At 39.9% G+C, this 16,659-nt stretch overlaps 1 protein-coding gene across 2 annotated transcripts in view; it reads right to left on the bottom strand.

Moving 5' to 3' along the window:
- Positions 1 to 3,768: 3,768 nt before the first annotated feature.
- Positions 3,769 to 16,659, bottom strand: part of CRAT (Carnitine O-Acetyl-Transferase) — a 35,641-nt gene continuing 22,750 nt past the window's right edge. For both annotated transcript variants that reach the window (XM_067113621.1, XM_067113622.1), the window contains 3 exons: positions 12,106 to 12,304; positions 11,661 to 11,798; positions 3,769 to 4,316 (listed from right to left, as the gene is read on the bottom strand). In XM_067113621.1, the coding sequence (XP_066969722.1) occupies positions 4,098 to 4,316; positions 11,661 to 11,798; positions 12,106 to 12,304 (556 nt within the window). In that variant the 3' untranslated portion in view covers positions 3,769 to 4,097. The remainder of the gene's footprint in view (positions 4,317 to 11,660; positions 11,799 to 12,105; positions 12,305 to 16,659) is intronic.

Here is a 16,659-nt window from a genome sequence, read left to right as displayed (position 1 = left end):
TACTGTCTTTCATTGTTTCTAGTACTTTTTCACTTTGTACCTCTCATAATGTTTTTAAAAACTTATAAAACAACATGCAATGCAAGTACGGTGCTAACTATGGTTGTGTACACTTACCAATATACCCTTTAGGAGGGTAATGCTGTCAGTGCACCGTGTGCATTACTTAAGGTTCTGTGCAGCGTCCCTTCGGCCCTTAGCTGCAACACCTTTCATACTTATTTACTCTTAATTTCCCTTCCAGCACTGAATAACCTTATAGGTCCCAGTGCTTGGCCTATAGCCTAAATCTTATATTCCAATTCCTTACAAATATATCTTAAACTACGACCTGGTCCAAAACCCAGATCCACTGCTCCGTGTCTGGGCTTATAAGTGCTTTGTTCCTATTAGTGATTTTATAATTATGTTATCTTTCATCAAATTATTTACCTTCTTTCATTAATTTTTCATTTAGCTTTTCTTTTTGTGCATAGCAAGCACTTACTTTGCTTGAACTTCCTTATAATTTTCACTATCTATTCATTCTCATATATATATATATATATATATATATATATATATATATATATATATATATATATATATATATATATGTTATATACATATACATATATAGATAGATGATTATGACAGATAGATAGATAGATAAATAACTATATATATATATATATATATATATATATATATATATATATATATATATATATATATATATATATATATATATTATATATATATATCTACATATTGTAATAGTTAATAATGTTCTAATCTCGAACTTCTTTCAGAACTTTTGATATGTTTTATATTAAAGTTTAAGATCCAAGAGCAAGGAATTGAAGTGGTTGAGATGTCCAGTAGCAGGAAACAAACCTGTGACACCATAATCACAATGAAGTCATGTTATCGACCTCTCACCCACTTAAATTTCTTGCTCTTGGATCTTAAGGCTTTGTAGTGACAAGTGTCCAAAAAGCACAAAGAATTCAAGTTAGTTAAAAGGGCACTGTGGCCACATAATTATATATGTATCTTGTAAAAGTATTCCTAGTATATATACAGTATATATATATATATATATATATATATATATATATATATATATATATATATATATATATATATATATATATATATATATATATATATATATATATATATATATATATATATATACACACACATATATATATATATATATATATATATATATATATATATATATATATATATATATATATATATAGTATATATATATATATATATATATATATATATATATATATTAATACATATATATATTATATATATATATATATATATATATATATATATATATATTATATATATATACATATACAGTATATACATATATACATATATCTGTATATGTATATATATACAGTATAGGTATCTATTGAATGCTGATGCACACAAGGCATGGAATTTTCTTAATCCCTTCATATTGTCAAGGCTAAAACCCTGAAAGAAAATATGAAAATTGGTGCCATGTTGTTCCACTTAGCATATTTTCTTCTGCTGAGATCTGTATCAGATATTAACTCATTGCCATCATCAGGGCTGCACTAGAACTATAATGGAATACACTCCAACATACAGGCGAGTCCAATCAAAAATTAAATATTAAAACAAAAGTCTTGAGTAAAACCAAAAATTGGGCTTGCTTTCCTTCAACAAGAATATCAAGGAAAGGAAGGGGTCTCTGCTTTGCTGGCCTCAATTGTCAGACTGAGCACCAAATCAATTTTAAAGACTTCTGCTGGCTTTTCTGCTTTGTCAACTCCTTGGTGATGTCATCCACATACCTAGCATAGATTCTTGATATTTGGTGGATGCTGAAGGGTCTATTCTTATATGGCAGCCATGTACAAATTGGCTAAGAAAACTCAATAGGAGTGATCCCCTTGCTATGCCATCAAGTTGTTAAAAAGTTCATTGTGCAAGAGGCAAGGGGCCTCCTTTGTGCTGGCCATCAGCATCTCCTTCTAAAGTTTTTCGGGAATGGAAGAAGTCCATGCCAGATTTGTAAACGTTATTTAAAATTATCTCCATCATCCCCTGTACTGGAACATTGCTCAACAAGCTGTCTGCATCCAGAGATCTTTCATCTTTACCAGGCTCAGTGACTTAGGGTATCTGTAAATTCAACAGATGTCTATGAATTAAATTCTGATGACACATTTTCTCTGGCGAAGAGACAATTCTATCTTTGTGGTATGGTATGAACAGTAATGATCATAAACCCCTGCAAATAAATGTAATTGTGTTGCCCTTCAAAATGATAATTACTGGATATCAGTAAAGGACGCTCGTGATGATAAATGTTAATACAATTTTGCAGTTCTTGAGAAAACAGCACAATGGTCACTGTCACATTCATATTTTAATCTCCAAATTGGGTATGAACCCATAAAAGAAAGTTCCGCAGCATATCTGCCTCAAACACTTCACAGAAGGCTCATCAGCGGCACAACAAACCCTATCTGCATAATGCCAACCAGTTTCATCTTGCAAGTATTATCACTGGATCAATTCACGACTGCAATCTCTTCGTGCATCTTTTGTTCTAAGAGTCATTTCTTCATTACTCTTTCTCTCTCCATTCACTTCCTAACAGAACAATTCATTATTCTTCAAATCCTTACTCACCTTCTCCCAATCTTTTTCATCGCAGTACTGTGCATGCTTTCTCTTTTTTGTCCCACCTTTTTTACCACTTTATCCATCCTCCCTTATTCTTATGCATGGTCTTCTCTTCTATCTTTTCATTGCAAATTGTTTTTCTTCTTTCCTCTTCACAAAATTTTTTAGCATTTCACCCCAACACTCCATTTTTATTCCCTCTTCCTATTCTCCTAAATCCATGAACACCCTTGCTGACTGTGACCAAATTCTGTCATATTACACTTTCTCAATATAGTAACTGTAAGAAAGTAATAGCAATGATATTTAAAGTTACAGTGCATACTGTTCATCCACACCCCTGATGTTATTTCTAGACTCACTGGCTTGGATGATTTTTATGAAGGAACTGGCGCTTCTAGATGAAAAGACTACATGGAAAGGTTGAAAAGCAATGAAGAAGAAAATGAAGGGATGCTACACAGAGGGTTACAGTGGGTAATAATCAACAAGGTACCCTCCCAGTCATTTGTACACCCAAGCACATGTACACACACATACATGGAAATAGCTAATCCAATATTACTGACAGCTAGATAATTTTACTTTACAGTGCCTTTCTCACTTTACATCTTTGATCAATTATTCACATAATTATCATTATTAAACATAAGCCAAAGACATCACTCTAACCTTCTGTCATACATGAATTTCTCTCTATCTAAATGCTACTGCATCTTGAATTATCTAAGGATACAAAAAGCATAGTTTTTTTCAAAATTACTATATTAGATAGTCAACAACTGTGGACAAAAATTGTAAACTATAAAAACTATGCTGCTGAAGTCAACATTTCTCTAAGAATTCTCACACAAATTTTTCATACATCTCTTCAGGAGTATTTTATGGACACCTTTCAACTCGCATACAAAATTAAACCTATGCAAATGCTACGAGGAATTGTGTCCACTGATTTTAGGTCCAACACACAACATTTATTTATAAAACATGCATACGTTACTTGGGCATATTGTGCTCATCCTCATCTTAATATTAAAAAATGGTTTACAAACGCTACTCTATTAAAAAGTTACATCCCAAGTTGTTTGTAAAACATATATGTATGATACTCTTTAAACAGCTTTAATTATAATTACAAATTTCTCACAAAATCACTGATTTCCATATTCAGTAAATACTGCAGAAGTTACATTCAACAATTTCAAATATTACCAAATATAAAATTACAGGATTGTGCCATGATGGTTTCCAAAGTTAGTTAAACTTAGTAAAAAAAAAAACGACAAGTATAAGAGAAAGCAAGAATATTTAAACACTGTATTCTTCTGATAATAGACATGATAAGCAGTAACAAATTCATTCTGTACTAAGTTTTATGTACACAAATGGACTGGAAACTTGATTGACAGGAGCCTTCAGAACCATAATACCTAAAGTTTAGATTTCAGCCCTTCTTGAAGGAGCACATCATGCATGTCCATTAAGCTTGTTTCCAAGGCAGCTCGGAACGTTGCTGAGTCTGTTTCTGGTGATGAGTTGAAGGCTGATGTACCAAACATAATATTACTTGGGCGAGGATTGTAACAACAGCCATACCCATCAGGAACTAAGGGTCCAAAGCACATGAAAGCTTCACAGCGAGCAGGAACCTGACATAATACAAATCAGAAATGTTATCTATCCAATGTACAATAGTACAGTTTAGTATATACTTTTCATTGATAACCAAAAATTACATTTTTATGATAAAATAAAGTTTTATATATACTTACAAGGTAATTACATAGCTATTAGTTCACTTTACATGGCAGCTTGAATTCAAAATTTCACGGGTAACACTTCACACATCTGTGTAGGTGACCAGTGCTGCCCACTAGCAGCAATATTAGGAACGCTTTAGCAGATAACCTCAATCTGTTCATGCCTTTTGTCCATCAGTGGGGAGGAGGATGGGCTCCGATCATGCACTTGGTAAGTATATATAAAACTTTATTTTATTATAAAAATGTCATTTTTATATAAGTAACTTACCAAGCAATTACATAGCTGATTCCCACACTGATATGAGGTGGGAGACATGGACATATTCTACTCCAAAAACATTATGTAATGCATTTGAAAATAGAAAAAACTGCTAGCATTGAAAACCAATGCTTGTCATTACCTATCAACTAAGAGAGCTACTGGGATACTGTCTCTGATAGGTTCTCATCTTAACTCGTAGTGGCATGGCGGTATAGCCAAGGGTCGCCTCCTACTTAGTGGGAACTTTGTAGCGAAGGAAGTACTCCATGGCTAGCAAAGCATGATAGGTGCTTGCCCTTGCCCTGGGCGTAGCGCCAAAATAAATACCAGACAAGAGAGAGTGGTGGGTGCTTCAAGTACATGTAACCCCTGGCTCTGCAAAAAGCTCTACACCTTATTACAAGGTGAAGAGACAGTAGGAGAAAACACTCCTATGCTTCCTTCAATGAATGATACCATGCCAGTCACTAGAAATGGTCTCACGGCACTGTAAGATTCAACACTGTTTAACTTCCATTAAAAATAGTGAGACACAAAAAACAATTACATTCCCAGTAGTTCAAAGTCAGAATGGACGTATGAGCCATAAAATGTATGCAAGCTAAAGAGGTAGAGGCTACCATGACATCTTTAGCTTTACTTAAAAGAAGGCAAACTGCTCTCTTAATTCTGAGTGTGTCCCAAGTTAGAAGTCCATGAGGGCAATATGTTCTAGTCAGTGAATGAAACGGATCTTGCCATATCACCGTATGTAGACGATGGTCCTCTGAAAAACTCCAAAAGGAAAGAGACGTCCCTATTTTCCCAAAGAGCTGGAGAGGGCTTGAACGCTTGGAGAATGACCTGGTGTCAGACTGTAGCTGGCCCCAGAAGCACTGAGTGCCAGCTGAGCTAAGAGCTCGGGACTGGCAGGCACTCGTGGGAGCTAGCGGGCACCCGTGATAGCTAGCAGGCATCCATGGGAGCTAGTGGGCACCCGTGGTAGCTAGCAGGCGCTCATGGGAGCTAGTGGGCACCCGTGGGAGCTAGCTGGCGCCCGTGGAAGTTAGTAGGTGCTCATGGGAGCTAGCAGGCGCTCGTGGGAGCTGGCGCCAGGCAAGCTGGGAGCCAGACGAACCAGAAGCTCATGGCTCTGGAAGCTCCCTAGCTGGTGCAAGACAGCAGCTGATGCCAGACTGTAGCTTTCGCCACTAGGCAACAGGTGAGCTAGATGATCGGAATCACTTGAAAAGACAGCAAGATGCAGAGGACAACTATACTTCCAGTAGGGCTTTGTGGAATGGAAGTAGAGACGTGGAGGACGAATATAATTCCAGTAGGACTAAGTAGAATAGAAGTAAAGGACAAGTGAGCCTGAAAGCTAAGGAAGGAGAGGCTGCTCTGATGTCCTTGACTTTCACTTAAAAGGCAAAATGTTTCCTTAAGCATTCAAAAAATAAGCCCTTTCAGGACGTGACCTTAGTCCGATTCTGTTCAAGTTAAAACCCGAAAGCTGTAGCCGGACAGAAGGTTCTCTCTTCTTCAGTCAATGATGTCTGTTAACTTCCTAAAGGAGAAGGGACGGATCTAGAGCTTGAAAAGATCCTCATCATGGCTAAAAATCCCAGGGTAAATGAGGAAAAGAGCATCTCCCAATGAAAATACCTTCTCTAAACGATGACTTGCATCTCACTAGTGTGTCCTAGTCGAAGCCAGAGGTCACTCAGAAGGGTGTCTTCCGTGTAAGGTTGCCGAGAAGAGGAACGCAGGGGATCAAACAAGGGACTCTTCAGAGTATATCCAGGCTCCAGAAAACCAGATTCCCTCCTCGCTTGGGCGCATCAAAGACCAGATAAAGTCATCAAAAGCCAGGCCCCTGTGTTTAAGCACTTTGTTAAGCACAGATCAATACCCTTACTGATGGAGTACGAAAGACGTAGATCTCTTCAGGTACAGAAGAGGTATCTGAAAATGGGCCACAGATGTCTCCAAGAAGAGGGGTAGAGACTGCCTACTTAGAATGGCAGACAGGGCTAGGAGAATGACCTCTGCAACCACACTAGTTTAAGCAATAAGACCAGCAGAAAAACCTTGTACTGGTGATTTCTGAAGCTTTGAAGGTTCCTTGAGGTGGCAGATAAGAACATAGATGGTCTGCCCCATGGATTCCACAGCTCCCACCAGACCAAGGGACATAAGGAAGTACCAGCTCTCAGTCAGTCTACAAGAACTTTAGATAACTTGAATGAAACTGAATCCAATCTGTTAACAGTGGAAGTTCTCTTGCCTGGAGAAAAAATGAGAGAGAAAACGAGCCTTTCTCCTCTACGTACATACACTAGGAATGGAATCTCGTCTAGTAAGAACTAACACAGTCCAGGTGTAAACTAAGGTCAAGAAGCACTGAAGCTCCCAAGAGAAATGCTTACAGCTCTTTAACATATGTGAGAAGGATCGATTACCCATGGAGCACGACCCAGAAAGTTCCAGTTAACCTGTGGGTTCCTCGACCAAGATCCGAGGTGAAAAGCAGAAGACTAGGTCCAGGCTTGGAGGAAGAAGGGAGTTCCCTACTTCATCTATATATGTACAGCCATCATTGCAGGTCCGACTCATATGAAGTTTATCTAACTTGACTAACATCTTGGTGGATGACAAAGTACCCAGAACAGTAGATTTATCCACTAATGTTCCAACAAAGAAAAAAGGGACAATATTTGCAGACCGTCTAAAACAAGCAGAGATTCTCTGTGCAGACGGAAAGCCTGAAAATTCCAAGAGTTGAGACTGACATCCAAGAAGCGGACTCTTGCAATGGAGACTGTTCTGAGGAAAAGGTGATATAGGTCTGTAGGCAAAAATAACAGAGCTGACTGTGACTGTGTCGCTCTCACTGTAGAAAAGGAGTGCCAGAGTTCTCTCTTCTTGAAATTCCAGAGAAAAGAGTGGAAAGCTCTAAAACCCCTCTCAACTGTCCTTGTCTACACAGGACAGGACTAAGAGACAATCCGAGGCAATGTCTCTCAGTAAACACTTTGGAGTCCTCTATCTTCTTAGCCCATGCCCCTGCTTCTAGTCGAGAAAAAACCTTTTACTTTAAAATCTTGAAAAGATCTCCGACAAGGAGGTCTTGTTCCGTTGAAGCACCAGAGGGAGCTAAGTTCAAAGGCACTTGTCTTGTTCTCTTTTCAACAAAAGTCAAACTTCCAACTCCCTGAGAGACTTCTTGGAGGATGAAGAAAAAATGCCAGAGGAGGGAGATTCCTCCAACAAGCTCAAAATTCGGGACACAAAACATCCCTGTCTGCAAAGGACAGGACTCTGACACTAACTGCCACTAAAAAAGGGAGCAACATCAGCTCGTCTTGAACCCTAGGAAAAGGTGGGACCGATTGAAGAGAGCCAAAACGTTGTTGAGCGGTCTGCATGGTGCTCAGAGGCGGGAGTCTGATACTGAAGAGTTGCCGCCTTGATCGGAAACTGGTGCCAGCCACTTGAAAAGCTGGAGCCAGGCATTCAATCGGAGACTGGCGCTCAAGAAAGAACAACAGTGTTCTTAGCAAAGATGGGTGCCAAATACTAAAGAGGAATTGACACCAGACACTAGAAGGTTGGCACCGGGCACATGAGAGCGGACGATGGGAGCTCTGAAGGTTGGTGCTAGGTACTAAAGAGAGCACTGAGCAGGATCTGGTGTCAGGCATCCAGGAATAGGCCCTGAGAGAACAGGAACTGGCGCCAGAGGGGGCAACTACCCGGTGGATTTCCCACCAGCCTCCACTGGACTTTTAGTATGACTCCTCCCAGGTCTAGGGGAGTATGACAGTGACTTAGGTCTAGGAGAACTAGTGGGCCAGATAATCACCTCCTCCACTGCACAACACTCACTTGCAAAGTTAATTATCTGTTAACCCAGACACAAGACTGGCAATGGTATGGGAAGGAAGCTAGGGAGCCAGGCGCAGAAGCCAGTGGATGAAACACAGGGGGCAAAAAGGGGAGAAAAGGTATGTCAGCTTTACATGCCTGGCTGACTGCAACAGCCCCTGTGCCACACTTGGGCCTTCAGGCACTTATGGACGCCTTGGCTGCACGCCAGCACGTTGGCGCTAGATGGCAGAGGCCCATGGCGCCTCCCGGCTTTTGGGAGCCTTGGCTGCTCACTGCACCCAGTTAGTACCAGATGCCAGATGGCGCTAGTGGGCACCATCTAGCAGTTGTATCATGGCCTGGCTTCAGGTTGAAATGGGCACCAGTGGTTGCTGCTGGTTACTGAAGTGTGGAAACATGCATGACCTGCACATCAACCTAGATGCGTGTTATCCTGCACAGGAAAATGAGAGAATTCTCAGAAAAAAGGTACATTTCGTAAATGTACTGGAGGAAGTGAGCACTCAACACAATATATTGACGCAGGCAAATACTGGACCGATTCGGCTGACGGTATGTTATAACTTGTTACTTGTTGACACTTATCTAGGTCTCGCACCACTTGCAAAGTGTTTGCAGGGCCTCCATTATGAATTTAAAAGTTTATTCATCAGATGTATTGCCCTGAGCATGCATCACCACACTGCATGTTCCACATTGATAAACAAAAAAAAGTTTAAGGTTCATTTGAAAGACTTCAAATCCTCCAACTGCCTCAGCTCAAGAGGAAGCTTGCTATAAAATCTACGAGCTGCGAAATAAGCACACTTCTCTCCTTACTATTTTCTGCCCTTACACTTTCAATTCTCTGCAAGGGAAAATGTGAGGGTTAAGGTAATAAATGTGAGGGTTAAGGTAATATTATTTACCTACAGCTCGCAAGTCTACTAGGTTTGGTAAACAAACAAAATGCAAATCTTTGGCCTACAGGAATGACGAAACATCCAAGAATCACTTTTAAGGCAATTATATGATGACGGCTTGCGAACAATCTACGCCCTGTAAACCCCACTGATATAAAAATTTAGACTAAAGGAATGGCGTAAGATGCAAGAATTACTTTTAGGGCAAAACTACATCAGCTGCTCACAAGTAGCCTAGGCAAAAATGGTTTTGCCTGGATTATCCTAAAAGAACAACGAAACATTGAAGAATTACTTTTAAAGCAATTATATCAGCAGCTTGCGTATCTAAGCCAGGAAAACACCATTCGAAAATTAATTTTAAGGCAAAATTATACAGAAGGCTTAAAAGTAAGCTAGACCCGGTAAACAAAACAGAATGCAAAACATTTAGCCTAAGGGAATGGCATAACACACAAGGATTACTAAGGGAAGAGTTATTATCAGCGGCTCACAAGCCTAAATGTAAACAAAAGACTTTTAGACAAAAGTTCTGATAATGAATCGACTTAATAATAACAAAAACAAGGAAAAAACTCATCCTGAGACTTCATGAAGGTTACTAATACGCATTCCAGTGGATGTGTACACCACTGAAATCCAGACATATATCGAGAAAATAATGAATACAGCTGCCGCCATACTCGGTGTTCACCCGAGCACGACAGGAACAGATTGAGGTTATCCGCTAAAGTTGTTCCTAATATTCCCACTAATGGGCAGAACTGGTCACCTACACAGATGTGCAAAGTGTTACCCACGAAATTTTGAATTCAAGCTGCTGTGTAAAGTGAACTAATATGTAATTGCTTGGTAAGTTACTTATATAAAAATGTGTTTTCTATACTATGTTATTTATGCACTTGCTGCTCTCCTTTCTCAAGACTACATAAATTAGTTCAATTAAATTGGAAATTTTATACACAATTTCATTACCTCACAACATACACGAAAAGTTTTAAAAAAATGTAGCATTAGTATGGCTGAAGGTGCAACTGCCTGCACGGAATGTGCGCAGGGAAGGACTCAGCAACTGAACAATAACACATCACTATTTTGTTGCATTGCAAAATACAAAACTGCATTGCAATAGCAATCCAATGGGCAGAAGCAGACACTCCAGTATATATGATGGTTTGAGTAATATAAAATATTAAAATTATCTGAGGAAAATTGTAGTGTACATACTGCTGTATAATCATTTATGGGTGAAAAACCAACATTTTAAATATATCAAACACAATCTGAATGCAGGAGTGGACTGAAGTTCAAGATATCTCTCTCTCTCTCTCTCTCTAATTCAAATACTGAAGTTCAGCAATCTGAATGCAGGAGTGGACTGATATTCAAGATCTCTCTCTCTCTAATTCAAATACTGAAGTGATTCTCATTCTTTAATGCATCCTTTGCTATACTGGAGGTAACTGTAAGATTGTATGATCTATAAACAGTTAAAATTAGACGCAATTCCAACAAGTAAAAAATGCGCCGAAGTTTCTTTGGCTCAATCAAGTTTTCTGTACAGCCACTACAGCATATAATCAAGGCCACTGAAAACAGAGCTATCTTTCAGTGGTCTCGGTATAATGCTGTATGAGCCATGGCCCATGAAACTTTAACCAGAGCCCGGTGGTGGCCTGTCCTATATTTGTTGCCAGAAGCACGATTATGGCTAACTTTAACCTTAAACAAAATAAAAACTACTAAGGCTAGAGGGCTCCAATTTCGTTTGTCTGATGATCGGAAGGTGGATGATCAACATACCAATCTGCAGCCCTCTAGCCTCAGTAGTTTTTAAGATCTGAGAGCGGACAGAAAAGGTGTAGACAGAAAAAGTATGGACAGAAAAAAGTGCGGACGGACAGACAAATCTGGCACAATAGTTTTCTTTTAACATAAGAAAATATAACTGAAGCAACTTCAAAATCCCATCACATCTAAGATTTTCTTCTTATCAAATGAAAACTATATTTAACAAGAACAGGTTTTTGGGGCTTGAACATTAAGACCAAAGAGAATAAGCAGTTGTCTATAATAAATAATCACTGAAAAATAAATGGCTCTAAACATAGCTTTAGAAAACTAACTTGCAATTGCAAAGGTTTATTCCGCTGATCCCAATAATTAGGACAAATTATACAACTGCACACAATATACCTGGCTTGTCGATAATCGCATGTGTGAACTTCGGATGTACCCAACATCCATGAAGAGAGTTGGGACATCAAAACCAGATTCAATTGCGGTAAGTTTCAGTCCAAGGAGATGACGATCAACACCTCGACCATTCACAGCCTAAGAAAAATATACTTTTATCATAAAACTTACTAAAACCTATAAATATAATGAAACCATCACTGAGTGAATAATTTTATAACTGCAAAATGGACTTTAAGCACACATTAGAGGGAATAGTAAAAAGGTCTTCAGGCATAAATAAGGTCGAAAGAAATACTGATCATACTTTCCAACTACATATCATATACTTCATCAAATTATAAACTCCAGCTGCATTTACATTCAAGTCTCTAATCCTTGAAAGCAATTCTTGCGATATTTGCATTACCACAGAGCAAATTTAACAACAAAAAAAAACACTCACTTCTTTAACATAATTCTTATGGCCTTCAACAGCCTTCCGAAGAGCCACACATTTCTGACTGACTGAAGCCTCAGGATCAAGCATTGTCTGAGCAAATGCAACAGACTCAACAGAACATGATCTTATTGTTTCTGTCCGACCATAAATGAATTTTCTTGTTGATGCAGATTCATAATGGGCTCCAGGTTCTTTGTGAATTCTTTTCATAAAAGAGAAGAAAAAATAACTACATAAATTTTCATGACCTTTGGAATGCTACTTTTTCATTTATAATAAATGCTTAAAAATTTTGTGCTTACAAAAGTAGTCTTGAAATACGAAAAAATTCCTAAGCTTTTACTTTTATGATACACATTAAATCCATCTAATTACAGCACTAAAACTGGTAAACAAAAATCGAATTTCTAATATAAATAGTCATAAAGAAGGATTATGAAAAATCCCCTGGTACGGGCTCCCTGCCACCATCTCAACTAAAGAAAACATTATCTCTATTTCTCTCCCTGAAATCAAGAGCTGCATGTGAATTGGAGGGAAGAGGACACATGCTTTGTAAGAAAAATTGAAAGGTTTAAGATAAAAAACATGAAAAGGAAAATAAATTGTATTCATATAAATTATACCCTTGTCACATGTGTATTTAATATACAGCTACTCATGAACACTTTGACTACCACATCCAACCAACTGGGGATCATTACTATGTTGGTATTTAAAATCAATACTGTTTTAGAACTATGGTTTCTTCATCAGGCTACCTACTTCCAGGCCCAAAATAAAAAAGGCATATGTCCAAGTTCATTCTCCATTGGTTCGGTCTGTGATGCCAAAAGTAGGAGACACATTAGTTGATTGGCACCAAGGTGGTAAAGAATGAAAGATATTTGATGATGGCAGCTAGCAAACAACTTGCCTACCCACTAATATTCCTAACATGTATGCTTCCACTCACCTAAAAGTTACATCTCTCACATACTACACATGTGTTGACTTACACCCATAGAACCCACTTCAAATATTTAAACAAGTCAGAAAAACATTTATATAACGACCTTCAACAGTGAGTAATCTTGCTCTTGGAATGAGTGATATGCCCTGCAGAACACAAATTGGAGTTAGAATATGAAAACATTCTTAAAGAGATTTTTAAGTGGAGTTCTCATGGATGAAAAAATCTGAGCAAGTCAGTCTTTAAAATCTTATTATTTTCATATCGTCAACTGATGTTAATCCTCTTTTGAGAATAATTAAACTAATATTCTAGAAATGCAAAATTCTGTGGAAGCAGCAGCAATAAAAATACTAAATTTTTAATTAATTTGTATTTTTCATAGGTAACAAACCTGAGGTCTTAACATAAAGATAAATCTTCTGGCGCCAACTGGAAACCGGTGTAAAAACAATCAAGCATCGTATATTCAAGGAATATGTGGCATCTGGCATCTGATCCGCAGATGAGTTGGAAGTGGGTCAGAGACCCAGCTGGAACCTCGTGACGCATTCAGGCTTTCTTCCAACCCAGGATAAGGCATAAGAAGGGTGGCTAGAGGTGGGCAGTGTATGTTAAGACCTCATGTTTGTTAGCTATGAAAAATACAAATTAATTAAAAATTTGTCATTTGTTCATACACAGAACAAACCTTCGGTCTTAACATTAGGAATAGACTCACACTTGGAGGGAGGTATGAGAATCCTGAACCGACTGGAGGTTCGGCACACCTGATCACTCCTCCTAGAAATTAGAGTTCTAAGGAAGACCTAAGCCCCTGAGTTGTTAGATAAGTGGGTATCTAACACCCAGTCCACTGGGTTAAAATACAATGCAGCATGTTAGATTCACTGCATATATGGAAGTCAAAGAGAACTATATCTGTTCAAGCAACAAACCATGCCAGCCACAGGTAATGGGTTTGTCACTTCTCACTCCCCTTGCCGTAGAGAGAAGTACAGGCTACTGAGGAGCAAATTTGTATGTTGTATGGAACATATAAATGCTGTAACAGTATGGCTGCAACACTCACCTGCACCAAGCCAGTTCCAGCATATGATGTGTCTTATTCTTCAAAACTGCCCGTAAGTTGAGAAGAAAGGAAAAAGGGAAAGAAAAGACCAATCATTTCACTCATTCCCTCTTCCACACTAGGCCAAATACAAATGGTCCCACCAGGGGCACTGGATGAGCTACACAACTTGTTGAGCAGCCACCACTGGACCCAAGGAAAAAGCGTCCAAGGACCTGTGGGCAATGTCCTTCAGGTAGAGGGAAGTGAACGTGGTCTTACGAAGCCAAGAACCAGCATTCAAAATCCTATGAACAGACAAGTTCTTCTTAAATTCCAAAGAGGAACCTATTCCTCTGATGTCATGTGCTTTAGCATGCATGGTATTAGAGACAGAACTTGACGATGAGGTACAGGCTCCCCTAATTACCTCACGCAGCCAAAACGAAACAGTAATCTTGGACACTTTTTATTGGCTCAGCCTGTGCTAACAAAAAGTCTATGGCACCTAGGTCTTAGGTGACTACAGTAGTCCATTTCAGATAGCAATGCAGTGCTCTGACAGGGCAAAGCAGTAACTCCTGAGGATCTCTGTTAACAAAATCCCTACGGGAAGGAATGGAAAATGAGGCAAATCTGTCGTCATGAACTAAAGGATTTTGAGTCTTAGCCAAGAATTCCAGGATAAATTAAAAAACCACAGACACCAACCCCTGGTGTGTTTAACGTCATAATCTAGACCATGGAGCTCACCAACTCTCTCTGAGGAAGCCAAGGCCGAAGAAAAACTGCTTTCAAAGTCAGATTCCAGTCTGATAATTGCCGCAGTGGCTCAAATGGAGCTCGAGTGAGACTACTCAGCACCTGAGTTAGGTCCCATGTAGGAGGCTTGAGTTCCCTAGGAGAAAAAGACTGCTCAAAGCTCTTGAACAACACAAGAGGTTTCCCAGGATGAAGAGATGTCCACATCTTTCAGACAGAGAACTAATCCTAAACCAGCCCTGTAGCCCTTGACAGCAGAAACAGAAAGGCCTTTCTCTGTTCTGAGATAGATTAGAAAGTCAGCTGTCTGTTGATTAGAAGTTCCAAGTGGAGAGAAACCCTGTCAACGACACCAATCACAGTAGATGGCCCACTTGCCCTGATACACGGCCAACGAAGATCTCCACGTTAATGTGGAGCCGCTTGTCCTGAGCGCTCCACACCCCCAAAATCAGGAGCTCTTCCAGATGAGCACCCCAACTTTCGGAGGATGGATCCGAGAAGAGGAGAAGACCCGGAGGGGGTCGAATGAAGAGGAACTCCCACCGTCAGGTTCTGATCATCCAACCACCACAGGAGGTCGCTTCTCACCTCTGCCAACAGAGGAACCTGGAGCTGAGGGGAGTCTCCTGCTGGGGACATAAACTCCTTTAGCCTCCACTGCAGGAACCGAATATGAAGATGCCTATGAGAGACCAGCTTCTCCAGAGAAGTCAAGAGGCCCAGAACTACTGGCCACCGGTGAGCTGGTTGCTACTTCTTCGAAAGAAAGGAGAGAGCTACTGCCCTGAATCTCTCTATCCTCTGGTCCGATGAGAAAATTCTCAATGAGGCTGTGTCTATCACCATTCCCAGGTACAGAATCCTCTGGCTGGGAAGAAGATTGGACTTTTCCAGATTTATCATGATCCCTAGGTCACGAATCACCCTTTCCCAGGAACTTGCTAAGACCAGCCAATCTTCGGGATATCTCAGCAGGCGAATTCCCTGGGCATGAGCCCATGTCAACACCAGAGTAAAGACTCTTGTGAACACTTGTGGAGCTGTTGTCAGTCCGAAGCAAAGGACCTTGAACTGGAACACTTGCTCTCTATTCAGAACTTTGTCTTTCTGACGAAAAGGTTCAGAGTTGAGAGATCTATCACTGGTCTCCAATCGCCAGAGGCTATTGGTACCAGGAAAACTCGATTGTAAAACCCTGGAGAACGACGAACTACCTTTCCCACTGCCCCTTTGTCCATCATCTTCCTCACTTCCTCTTGTAGAGCTAAGTGCTTCAGAGAGCCTTGGGTTTAAATCAGGTGCAGGAGAGGTCGATCCGAGAGAGGAGGAGGAAAGTTGAAAGGAAGTAGATACCCTACCTGAAGGACATCTACTACCCACAGTTCCGCTCCATGCATCTGCCACGTAGCCCAGTGGCTTGCCAGGCATCCCCCCACCAGTGGCAATGGGTGGGGAGTGGCGCCCAATCTATCGACATCCTCCCCTGTCCTTGCCCCTACGCCCCTTCCCTGGTTTCGAAGGACAAGATTAAAAGGGATGTCGCTGAGGCTGCTTCCTTGGTGCTGGAGTCAGCTGGGAAACCTTGGTTGAAGCCACAGGTCTTGAAGACTTCCTGGGAGGAGACTGACTACTCTGTCTTTGAGCGGAAGGGTGAGACTGAGATGAAGACTTAGCCACTGCCTGATGGATGAGATGATCATTAGTGTCAGCCCAACATCTGACAATTGCAGCTTCCAGTTGTTCTGTATGCTGGAGAAGCCGAGATCCTAGATCTCCATTCCTCAAGAAA

This window comes from Macrobrachium rosenbergii, chromosome 12, assembly GCF_040412425.1.
Source record: "Macrobrachium rosenbergii isolate ZJJX-2024 chromosome 12, ASM4041242v1, whole genome shotgun sequence".
In the NCBI taxonomy this organism is placed as follows: Eukaryota; Metazoa; Arthropoda; class Malacostraca; order Decapoda; family Palaemonidae; genus Macrobrachium; species Macrobrachium rosenbergii.
Note: the sequence above shows the minus strand (reverse complement) of the source record. Positions and strands in the feature narration are given on the sequence as shown.